Source organism: Salmo trutta, chromosome 17 (genome assembly GCF_901001165.1).
Source record: "Salmo trutta chromosome 17, fSalTru1.1, whole genome shotgun sequence".
In the NCBI taxonomy this organism is placed as follows: Eukaryota; Metazoa; Chordata; class Actinopteri; order Salmoniformes; family Salmonidae; genus Salmo; species Salmo trutta.
In genome coordinates, this window is record NC_042973.1 from 44,911,349 (window position 1) to 44,924,350 (window position 13,002).

Consider the following 13,002-nt stretch of genomic DNA (forward strand, 5'->3'; position numbering starts at 1 on the left):
AACCTTAATGACTTGGAGAAGATCTGCAAAGAGGAGTGGGACAAAATCCCTCGTGAGATGTGTGCAAACCTGGTGGCCAACTACAAGAAACGTCTGACCTCTGTGATTGCCAACAAGGGTTTTGCCACCAAGTACTAAGTCATGTTTTGCAGAGGGGTCAAATACTTATTTCCCTCATTAATATGCAAATCCTTTTATAACATTTTTTATGTGTTTTTCTGGATTTTTTGTTGTTATTCTGTCTCTCACTGTTCAAATAAACCTACCATTACAATTATAGACTGATAATTTCTTTGTCAGTGGGCAAACGTACAAAATCAGCAGGGGATCAAATACTTTTTTCCCTCACTGTAGTATCGCTGCAGAATGCTGTGGTAGCCATGCTGGTTAAGTGTGCCTTGAATTCTAAATAAATCACAGATAGTGTCACCGGCAAAGCACCCCCACACCATAACACCTCCTCCTCCATGCTTTATGGTGGGAAATACACATGCGGAGATCATCCATTCACCCACACCGCGTCTCACAAAGACATCTCCAATTTGGACTCCAGACCAAAGGACAAATTTCAACTGGTCTAATGTCCATTGCTCGTGTTTCTTGGCCCAAGCAAGTCTCTTCTTCTTGTTGGTGTCCTTTAGTAGTGGTTTCTTTGCAGCAATTCAACCATGAAGGCCTGATTCACACAGTCTCCTCTGAACAGTTGATGTTGAGATATGTCTGTTACTTGAACTCTGAAGCATTTATTTGGGTTGCAATTTCTGAGGCTGGTAACTTTAATGAACTTATCCTCTGCAGCAGAGGTTCTCTGGGTCTTCCATTCCTGTAGTGGTCCTCATGAGAACCAGTTTCATCATAGCGCTTGATGGTTGAAATGTTCCATGTTGACTGACCTTCATGTCTTAAAGTAATGATAGACTGTCATTTCTCTTTGCATATTTGATCTGTTCTTGCCATAATATGTACTTGGTCTTTTACCATATTGGGCTATCTTCTGTATATCCCCCCCTCCCCCCACCTTCTCACAACACAACTGATTGGCTCAAACACATTAAGAAGGAACATAATTCCACAAATGAACTGTTAAGAAGGCACACCTGTTAATTGAAATGCATTCCAGGTGACGACCTCACAAAGCTGGTTGAGAGAATGCCAAGAGTGTGCAAAGCTGTCATCAAGGCAATCTAAATGTGATGAGTTTGTGGCATATTACAGAGATGAGATAACCAACATTAGGCTGGGTATCAGTCAAGCAAGACCTGATGACAGGCTACCAAGCAAAGGCACAATGGATGTATTTTACCTGGTTGACACAGACAGGCTCAGGAAAGTGATATCACAACTTCAGCCAACTACCTGCCTTCTCGATCCTATCCCCACCACCTTCGTCAAAAATGTTTTTAATTGCATATCTGAAGAAGTGTAACCTATTGTTAATCACTCCCTGGAGAAATTGTTGTTCAAACAGCAAAATTATTTTTAAGTGCCAACTGTATTTAAAAAAAAAAATACAATCTGGTTTTCGTGCCAACCACAGCACATAGACAGCCTTAGTTCAAGTGATAAATGATCTTAGAGCCAACACAGGCCAAACAGCTCTCTGTCCATGTACTCTTAGATGTAACCTCTGCAGGATTGGTGGGTCCCTCTCAGGACGGTTGAGCTAACGTAGGGTAATGCGATTAGCATGAGGTTGTAAGTAACAAGAACATTTCCCAGGACATAGACGTATCTGATATTGGCAGAAAACCTAAATTCTTGTTAATCTAACTGCACTGTCCAATTTACAGTAGCTATTACAGTGAAAGAATGCCATGATATTGTTTGAGGAGAGTGCACAGTTATGAATTTAAAAAGTTAAAAATAAACCAATTAGGCACATTTGGGCAGTCTTGACACAACATTTTGAACAGAAATTCTATGGTTCATTGGATCAGTCTAAACCTTTGTACATACATTGCTGCCATCTAGTGGCCAAAATCTAAATTGCGCTTGAGCTGGAATAATACATGATGGCCTTTCTCTTGCATTTCAAAGGTGATGGTACAAAAAAATACAAAAAACCGCATGGTTTTTTCTTTGTATTATCTTTTACTGGATCTAATGTGCTATATTCTCCTACATTCATTTCACATTTCCACAAACTTCAAAGTGTTTCCTTCAAATGGTATCAAGAATATGCATATCGTTGCTTCAGGTCCTGAGCTACAGGCAGTTAGATTTGGGTATGTCATTTTAGGTGAAAATTGAAAAAAAGGGTCCGATCCTTGTGCTGCATTTTACACTGTTGACCATGATGTCCTTTTGGACGGACTGGAGAGGTGGGTTGGCCTCTCTGGTCCAGTTCTAAATTAGTTTACATAACTCAGAGAAAACACATATCAAATGTGGAGTTCCATGAGGTTCGATTTTGGGTCTGATACTGTTCAGTTTATATACTGTATGTTACCTCTTGGCAGTGTTATTAGAAAGTGCAGCATTGATTTTCACAGCTACGCAGACGATACACAACTTTACATTTCTGTGTCACCAGACGACTTTAGCTCCACAGATAAATTATTATACTGTATTAGTGATTAAAATACTTGGATGGCTCACAGCTTCCTCCAGCTAAATCAAGACAAGACCGAGGTACTCATTGTTGGAGCCAAAGCACAGAGAGAGAATCTAGCCTTTCATTTTTATTCACGGGCAATACAGATAAAACACCAGGTAAAAAACCTAGGTGTTACTTTAGATTCTGAACAATTGTTTTAGGAATTTGACTAAAATAGCTTTTTATCACCTGAGGAACATTTTCTCTCTCAGGCTGATGCAGAGAGACTCATCCAAGCTTTTATTATAAGCAGGCTTGACTACTGTAATGCTCTCCTGTCTGGTCTACCCAAGAAAGCCATTGGTGAACTGTAAAACATACAGAATGCTGCAGCATGGGTACTGACCAAGACCAGACGGCGAGCCCATATTATACCGGTTTCAAGGTCACTGCACTGGCTGCCTGTGAGTTTTAGAATTCATTTTAAGATTATTCTATTGGTTTTTAAATCAATCCACGACTGTGCACACCAATACATGTCAGACATGCTTTTAAGTTATCTACCCAGTAGGTCCCTCAGGTCCGCTGGCACTGGCCTTTTAACTATTTTAAAACCTAGGACCAAGAGGCATGGAGAGGCAACCTTTATTTATTACGACCCCAGTCTCTGTAATTGCCTGTCAAAGAACCTGAGGGGGGTCGAAACTGTGGACATATTTAACACATATTTTTAGCTTTCCTTTTCCTTGGGTGCTTTCTAGTTGTTCAGTTTGTGTTATTCTTTGTGTTTTTTATATTATGCTTGTTGTGTAGTGGATATTTTAGCTGTTATTTTCATTGTTTTTATGAGTGTTTTCCTGTAAAGCACAATGGGTTGCATTCCATGTCTGAAATATGCTGTATAAATAAAGCGTGATTTGATTTGAAGGGTTCAAATACACTGAGTGTACAAAACTTTAGGAACACCTTCCTACTATTGTGTTGCACCCCCTTTAGCCCTCAGAACAGCTTCGATTTGTTGGGGCATGGACTCTACAAGGTGTCGAAGGCGTTCCACAGGGATGCTGGCCCATGTTGACTCCAGTGCTTCCCACAGTTGAGTCAAGTTGGCTGGATGTCCTTTGGGTGGTGGACCATTCTTGATACAAACAGGAAACTGTTGAATGTGAAAAACCCAGCAGCATTACACTTCTTGACACACTCAAACTGGTGTGCCTGGCACCTACCCCATTCAAAGGCACTCGCCCATTCACCCTCTGAATGGCACACATACACAATCCATGTCTCAATCCTTCTTTAACCTGTCTCCTCCCCATCATCTACACTGATTGAAGTGAATTTAATAAGTTACATCAATAAGAAATCACAGCTTTCACCTGGATTCACCTGGTCAGTCTATGTCATGGAAAGAGCAGGTGTTCCTAATGTTTTGTGGTCTCAGTGTGTAAATATAATGTTATTTGATCTTCCCTTCGTGCTCGAATCATCCATTCTCTGAAGAAACACCCAGAAGGGTATGCAAATGATTGCAGGTTAGCATGAAGTGAGCTAATCAGCCTCCTCTCCACTGCACAATATTGGACCATAACGTCTCCTTTGTCAATTAGTACAACATCTAATTATCAGTACTCTGCTGGTATAATGAAATAAAGACACCATTCATATTTTCGTATTCAGACCACACACTTACAAACACACAAACGTAAGCTATCGCTGAAGGACAACACTCAGTGGAAATATGACATATTTCTGTATAAAAATGAAGAAAACAAGAAGAAAACGCCACTGGAAACATCTGTCACGCAAACCCTTCCCATGATGCCCTGGGGCACTTACGCTCAGCGATGATGAGCGGGGGGAAGAAGAGGAAGTAGCCCACCAGCTCTGCGGTCAGCTGGTTCAGGAGCCCACTGGAGACGGTTCCGTTCAGCACCGCGTTCTCACTCTTCACCACATAGACCAGAGACACGGCAGGAGAGCCAGTCACCTGGGCGGTGCTCTGGATCTGAACAAATACAGATGTTGTACAATATCAGACATGTCGTAGTAAATACAACACCCTAAACAGGTATGCTAATTGCGTGGGATTGAATATGGCCCAAAGTCATTAACAGACCTCCACAGAAAGCCTGCTGTAAGATTCCAGCACTTTGTCCTGAGCTTCCTCAAATGCATTCTCCAGCCGTTGTTCCATCATTTGAACAAAACTGCAGGAGTTGATGTTGTCTTCTGGGCCTACGAACCTGAGAACTAAAAAAAAAACGCAGAGCAACAATCAATATACCAGTAGAGTACATTCAGTTACAGTACATAAGAGCGCAGTACAACATTTTCTACAATCATGGTCACATCATCCAGCAGTTGGATGTGTTGTTGTGGAGTGTGGTCCCTATTGGGCCTTACCTGTTTTGAGCTGCAGATGGACACTGAGGCTGGAGGCCCAGGGGGCTACAGGGAGCAGAACAGCCTTCACCAGAGGACTGTGCTGCCGGATGTCTGCCAGCACTTTGTCAAAGCCATAGGCATTCATTGTCTCCACCACCACAGATGCTATGTAGACCATTTTCCCACTGGCTACATAGTACCCAAGAGTGACATTATGAGGGCTGCAGAGGTCACGTTCAACCTGAGAAGAGAAAACATGTTGTTTATACCTTGATCGCTAACGCTAACGCCCAACACAATTGCAGTGGGTCAAGACTAGTGTTTCTGGCCCTATGTACTACCACTCACTCCTCTCCAGTCTCCACCAGTATGTGTTAGCTAGCTATCCCCGGACACATAACTATGCAGCTTGTGTTTGTGTTGTTTCCTGCTGATCACTTCCGGGCTCAGTAATAATACATGGGATCTGATGGGGAGAGAAGAGGACTGGGATAGAGTAGCAACCACTGAATTACACCTCAGGCAGACAGATAGACAGAGAGACAGACAGACAGCACAGGTAGGAAATCAATGGACTTAAACTGAGTCAGCCATCAGATCGAGAGAGAGAGAGAGCGAGAGAGAGAGAGAGAGAGCGATGAGACAAAAAAAGGACTGAGAGTAAAATAGAAAGACAGTAACACAGAGAACAAGAGAACTGAATAACGGACATGTCTGAAGAGGAAACGCTGGTAATAATGGGTTTTAGTCATTCAGCTAGTAGGGTCAATAAAGAGCTATTCTCTTCACATGCTGTTAACAGCCTCTATAAAGCGAAGCCTATTCACCATTCAAGATGCCATTTATCATCATATTGAAATCCTTTCACCATTAGTCACTTCAGTCTCCTCCGCTATCAAAGTGAGAGATTGTACCCCATGAATAGTATGGCTAAGAGGGGAGCCAGAATAAGTAAATACACTCACTATAGTTCCTAGAACTATATTAGTTACTCTGGCCATCCAGAGTGACTAATATGAAATCCTTGTCCAACAACGTGAACATGGACTATCAACATTTAAACAGGACTACGGCACTGTATGCTGTATTTGATGTAGTACATCTTCTTCTCCAGTTACACTACAGCAGTACCAACATCCAAACACAGAGAGTAGAGTGCAGAATAATACGGACCTGGACATAAACATTGGTGTCATTGAAGGCCCTCTGTAGAGCATGGGTGAGTCCTTTAGACAGATTCTGCCTCGTCATGATATCAAGCCTGTTCCTCCACAGCTGCACGGACAAAACTTTGGAGGGAAACAAACAGTTACATATCTATTTTTTTATGAAGGTCTTCATTAGGGATGTAATCATACGGTGACATCTCAAATCTTGTTTTACTTATTTGGCGAAACAGAGTGCACTAACGAAAGGTTTTCAAACTGAGCTGCTGTTGATTGAGAGCCCGTACTGTACCTGTTTTGACCCAGGTCTTCTCGGTGATGTTACATGGTAGATGCTCCCCTTCATGAATGGTGGGGGTAGGTTCAGTTGTGGTCGGTCCGGGGGTTGTTCCATTGGTGGTGGTGGGGATGGTCAAAGTGGTAGTCGATGCAATTGTAGTTGTAGTGGGAGCGGTTGTGGTTGTGGTCGTGGGTTGGTCAGTTGTGGTTGCCATCACTGTGGTCTCTTGGAGGGTGGTCACTTCCTGTGTGGTCGTAGTGGTCCACGTTGTGGTTGTGACAGCCTCTGTGGTCAAAGCTGTGGTGGTCTGGGGTGTCACAGTTGTGGTGGTCACGGTCAGGGGCGTGACGGTCGTGGTGGTCACAGTCGTGAGCTGTAGACTGTCATTGGTCACAGTGTCTGGTGTTGGGTTGGTGTGTGCTGCTGTGCTGGATGGTGTAGTGGCGTTGGTGTCAGCCCTTGCAGGTGTGGTGGTGGTCCATGTGTGAGTGGAGAAAGGACTTGTCACATTGTCTGGGAGGATGGCGTCGCTCTCCCCCAACGTGGCCAGAGAGGACACTGCGACTGTAGGTAAATCTGGGTTCGCAGGCAAACTGCTGTCTCCCTCCTCTGCAATGAAAGAAGGAGCAGCGTTTAAATGATGCAAAATCGGTTCATATCAGGTCATTCATATCAGGTGAAAAATGTCCCGTTTGGATGATGTCCCATAATGTGAGGATAAGGTCAGACCTGGAGAGGCAGCATGACGGAGGGGATGGAGCAGGGTAATGTGGGACTGAGCTGGACCAAAAGAAAATGGGATTTTGAGGGAATGAAGGTGCAGAGCATAATGATGATGACGATGATAATGATGAGGATGATGATGATGACGACAACGATGATGACAAGAAACCAGTCTCTCTAGCGTGTAGAGACACTGATAACAGTCATGACGTACATAACAGTATGTACGTACATAACATTACGATTGTTTTTTTCCTTCTACAACAAGATGGGGTTGATTATTGTTTGATGACGTGTCCTACCTGGGCTGCTGTTTGAGGTGCTGTTGGTTACAGGGGCTAAAGACAAAGGGTCTGTTGTTCCTGCTGTTTGATTGTCACTGTTGATGGCTGAGGAGGAGGCTAAGGAGGAGGCATTAGCTAGCACTGATGGTTGCACAGGCTGCTCTCTGGTGCTTTCTGCTGTCACCCCTGATGGGTCTGTTGGGTCCGTGGGTATGGCTGGAGGGGCCCGGGGCCCGCCCTCCACTGGCATTGCCCTGGCAGAGAGGTTAGAGGGCACGGCTGGGTCCTGAGGCAGAGCCGCATGCCTTGATGACTCGTTGTAGTGCCCTTCATCTGGAAAACGAGGAGAGAGATGGGACTTAAACAGCAACTGAAAGCATGTAGATGTAGCATGGAAATGTAGAAAGAACACATTCTATATGGTCTCTCCCTCTCTCTCTCACACACACACACACACACACACACACACAGCACTCCATCATGTATCAACTAAAGTGATAGGGTACAAATGTGATACAGCGTCAATCATTTAACCGTTTTTGAACACAAGAAAGTACAGCAAATGTGTTTATTCCTCCATGTGGTTGGTGGCACTGTCACTGAGTTGGCAGCGTATGCAGTCAGGCACGGATAGAGGTTTACCTGTGCCTGAGCACCTGCCCCTTTGCCCTCTCACTCTCCGAGTGCTCTTTTGGGAATTGGTATCACTATATATTTTTTGTATACAGTTTTTGTCGTTGGCCCCAAATCGTTGTGATGTCGTGAAGTTCACCACCCCCCCACCCCTAACCCATCTGTTGGTTTGCCCTGTGCCTGTACGGAGTTCACGTGTGCCCGTTTGTGCCTTTTCCCAGTCTGCCCTGCAGGGTACAGAGATTGCGTGCGCCCAGTATCCAAACATGCATGGCTTGAGAATTGACCGGTCGAGTGTGTGTAGCAAGCTATTTAGTTGAAATATCAACATTAGGCTACTACCACAGCAGCATAACACTTGATTTAGGCTACATCATCATCAATATTCAGCCTGGTTGGCCTACACACAGCAGCACTTCATCATGTCTTTCCTTATAGAATCATAGCTATGGGAAAGGTGCTGGAGATGCTTCAACCCCCTGATGAATTTAAATACATTTGCCAAAGTTATAGAATTAACTGCTGTATGTTCAAAAATAAATTAAATCATTCAGAATAGCCTACTACACCATAAGTAGGCTTATAACATATCCACAGAGGAGCCATAGCTTTTAAAAATGATTCTGTGAGGTATTAAAAAATATTCTGTGAGGTATTAAAAAAGAGGCTCACAGGTAGTTTAACCACCATACACTCAAATTCCACATAAGCCACTAGCCAGCCAGCCAGCCATAAATCATGAGTTTGAAGGTTATGAATATTAGGATATATCATAAAATTATTATTTAAGAGCACTGAAGCTAAATCGCAATCAGTAAATCAAATATTGAATGAGCTAATTAGTAGATTTACATCAATCATCAACAATTTTGAACACCTGCCCCCTGAAAGGTCTGTGTACGGCCCTCCCTGTAGCTCAGTTGGTAGAGAATGGTGTTTGTAACGCCAGGGTTGTGGGTTCGATTCCCACGGGGGGCCAGCACAGAAAAAAAAGATGTTTAGGAATGAAATGTATGTATTCACTACTGTAAGTCACTCTGGATAAGAGCGTCTACTAAAATGTAAAAATGTAAATGCATGCAGTGATGTGGGCTGGTGTAGATAAAATGGCAGGGCTGAATTCTTGTCCCAGTCTGCCCCTGGCTTCACTGACATACAAGGACTGTTTCCAATAGACCATTCCCTTAATGCCAAACAGAACTTAACCAGAACGTGGTTACCATGTTCTTAGAATATTTAACATTAATGTTCCTGTCACGTTTCATTGGAAACGTTGCAAAAGCATACCTGTGTCTGTTTTTTTATGGGTTAGGAGAATATTCCATCAACGTCCAACCAAACATACACAGTACATGGTTGCCATGTTCTCAGAATATAAGATATTAATGTTCCAGGCACGTTTCATGGGAACGTTGCTGGAACATACGTGTCCAGTTTTCTGAGGGTTAGCCACCTAGAGTCGATTGACGCACCCGTGCATCACAAGGTGATGCAATTTTGAATATCGAATAGCTTTCTTTCTGTATGTTTACGCAAGAGAATGAGCATTTCTTGCAGTGGCTGCAGCTCAATCACCTCTTTCCGCCGATATAGCGTTTGTGCCTATTCCATAACATGGGGCTTGTAAAAGAGGTGTTTTTTGATCACATGAGAGGATCCGGACAAGAGAATCGTCACGAAATCGTCTGTATAACGATCATCTTGCTCTACGACATCCACAAGCTTTACCGCAATCATCTGAACTCTCTGACATGGACGTTCTCATTTCGAAGAAGTCTGCGCTCACAAAACCGACTATCCAGACCGAACTGTTTGAGCTATAAGACACCAATATCAAAAGGGGAGTCTCTCACGAACACGAAGGTGTCGGGTGGTTTTGCTCTATGAAGCACACAAGCTTCACAGAAGTGAAGGCACAACGTCCATAGGGGGTAAAAAGTGCCATGAATAAAGTGCCCAAACTTGTGTCTAAATTGTATCTATTGTATCTCAGATATAGGACAGATATTTCAAAACCTTATTCTTTATGATATATTTTTGGACTGTCTGTTTTGCCATGTACAAATGTGTTACTCAATGCATTTCTATGGGCTATAATAGTAAAGGACAAAATCAATGTTTCATAAAAAAAATTATTATATACAGTACCAGTCAAAGGTTTGGACACACCTACTCATTCCAGGGTTTTTCTTAATTTTTTTTACATTGTAGAATAATAGTGAAGACATGAAAACTATGAAATAACACATATGGAATCATGCGGTAACCAAAAAAGTGTTAAACAAATCAAAATATATTTTTCAAAGTAGCCACCCTTGCCTTGATGACAGCTTTGCACACTCTTCGCATTCTCTCAACCAACTTCATAAGGTAGTCAACTGGAATGCATTTCAATGAACATTTGTGCCTTGTTAAAAGTTCATTTGTGGAATTGATTTCCTTCATAACGCGTTTGAGTCAATCAGTTGTGGGGGTACTTTGCTGGTGACACTGATTTGTTTAGAATTTGCTTAGTGGGATGAGTTGGACCGCAGAGTGAAGGAAAAGCAGCCAACAAGTGCTCAGCATATGTGGGAACTCCTTCAAGACTGTTGGAAAAGCATTCTAGGTGAAGCTGCTTGAGAAAATGCCAAGAGTGTGCAAAGCTGTCATCAAGGCAAAGGGTGGCTACTTTGAAGAATTTAAAATATAAAATATATTTTGATTTGTTGAACACTTTTTTGGTTACTACATATATTTTTGTTTTATGTAAAAGGGTCCTAACATTCAAAATCAAATAGCTAAATGGTCAATTTTATGACCCTCTCAAAACAATTCCATATGTTAGCTAGGTTTTGCTTCTGGACAGGCCGAACAAGCACATGACCTAGAGATATCCCTTATTGGGAAAGTGGTTAAGGTGTTTGTCATTGGTGCTGGTGGCCTGGGTTCGAGACCTGCTAGGTGAGTCACACTAGTGTCACATTCTTAGCAACATACGTTAATGTCATTACTTGGCAACATTTACAACACCCTCATCTGGTCTAATTAAAATAAGTTCCTCATTGAAAGATGAGAATCTATAGAATTCTACTTTCAGCACAAATAATATCCACTACCTCTCATAAATTATGAGTATTTATTCATTCTGAATAGCTGAGCATCTCTCCATCGTCTTCTTGAAATGCACTTTGAAGTAAATCTCAGCTCTCCTAAAAGTACACTCAAGAAAAACTGTTTTATTGATTATAGTGATTCAGGAGTAACATTAAGACTGGGTAAAATGCCCCACCAACATTTAGACCACTACACAGAAATGTTCTTGCAATGTTCCCATGAAACGTGTCTACAACATTAATATCTTATATTCTGAGAACACGGTAACCATGTACTGTGTATGTTTGGTGGGACGTTGATAGAATATTATCCTAACCCTCAGAAAACTGGACACAGGAATGTTCTTGCAGCATCCAATGAAATGTGTCTAGAATATTAATATAGGATATTCTGACAACATGGCAACCACGTTCTGGGTAAGTTCTGTTTGACATTTAGGGAATGTTCTCCTAACTCTAATTCCAAAACATGCAAAGGAGGTTCTCAGGAGAGTTTTGCTTACATACATAGAATGTTCACCTAACTAACTGAGAACTGGACACTTAAACATCTAGGGACCATTACGGCTAACATTACAAAAACATTCTCTCCCTAGAATTGTTAGCTGGGAAGGCAGGAACACGTTCATTCTCCATTTGACTCATCAATCCCAGAGGCCTGATGATGACATCCTGACTGTCCCCCTATGTTTCTCATCAACATCGTCTCTCTCTACAACTACATCTTGAAAGCATGAAATATTGTTCCCCAAAACGCAGCCTGGCCGTGCCCCCTGTCAACAACATGAGTGGTACGGGGAGAAACCGACTTCAAACTACGGAGCAGAACATTTGAGGATACAAACACTTCTTAGTCATCCAGGAGCTGTATTATGAAACCGTGACAGAGGGAAAATAATCTTAATAAGTAGGTCACTTATGTTATGTTCAGGATAAGCATAGGGCATTCATTTAGATGCTCTCAAGTACATATCTGGGGCATACATAAGCAGCTGCTGTGATTTAAAAACATATAATCCCAACCTACGAGGGAAAGCTAGTGCGTTGAATCTGTGCTGATACCGTGGTGGTGTTTTCAAAGACGTCTTTCCTCAGTACAAGTGAACGATGAGGAATGGGCAGCTAGCAGGGTTTATTGCCTTCTATAAGGGAGACGATTAAATACTGGCAAACCTCCAGAGCGCATTTGTACTTCCATACCGAGCACATGCTTCCCCCACACTCTAAATTTATTCATCGGAGGATTGTTTAATTAAAAGGAATGATTTCCAAACCAGGCTGGCTTTGTACAGTACAATCAGGCCTGTGCTTACATCCCCAGGATGCAAGCCCACTGTCTTCCATTAACACTACCCACTGGACTGTTCATCTCAAACAATGAGTCTAGCAGAAACTAGCAGCGCTTAATCCTCCAGAAAGCTCAGATGAACCAATCATTTAAAGCCCTACATGAATATATATATGACAACGAGTTTGTACGTTCTTTATAGCAAACATGATCAGGAGATATTTATCCTAAAAGACCCTATAGGCTCAGCAGTAAGAGTGTGACAGTATTTGGTGTCTTCAAGACAGGACACACTGAAGACCTCTCCTGTATCTATCCTATCCCCCCACAGAAAGCCACCTGCTCTAACAGGGTGCAACATAAGGGCCCTCCCTCAGAAGCACTGAGAGATCACTGAGAGGCTGAGCCATGGCAGTAGACAGCAAAGCTCCTCCATTGGGCTCCTATGACAACACATGGCAGCTCCAGCCGTCCTGGGATTCATGAAGAACCTCTGCCCATTCAAAACAGTGAGCCGTTGGGGCAGAAAAGAGGGAAGCATGGAGAAACACAGTGCACCACCATCCAAGTCACAGCTGGTGAGGAGGGGGCCATTGGGAAGTGTCCAACTGA

General features: G+C 42.7%; 1 protein-coding gene across 5 annotated transcripts in view; it reads right to left on the reverse strand.

Annotated features, from left to right (window-relative positions):
* Positions 1 to 13,002, reverse strand: part of LOC115152270 (UPF0606 protein KIAA1549L) — a 41,802-nt gene that overhangs the window by 16,040 nt on the left and 12,760 nt on the right. For all 5 annotated transcript variants that reach the window (XM_029696961.1, XM_029696962.1, XM_029696963.1 and 2 more), the window contains exons 2-7: positions 7,393 to 7,707; positions 6,380 to 6,976; positions 6,095 to 6,210; positions 4,940 to 5,162; positions 4,653 to 4,786; positions 4,373 to 4,541 (exon numbers count right to left, since the gene is read on the reverse strand). In XM_029696961.1, coding sequence (XP_029552821.1) covers positions 4,373 to 4,541; positions 4,653 to 4,786; positions 4,940 to 5,162; positions 6,095 to 6,210; positions 6,380 to 6,976; positions 7,393 to 7,707 — 1,554 coding nt within the window. The remainder of the gene's footprint in view (positions 1 to 4,372; positions 4,542 to 4,652; positions 4,787 to 4,939; positions 5,163 to 6,094; positions 6,211 to 6,379; positions 6,977 to 7,392; positions 7,708 to 13,002) is intronic.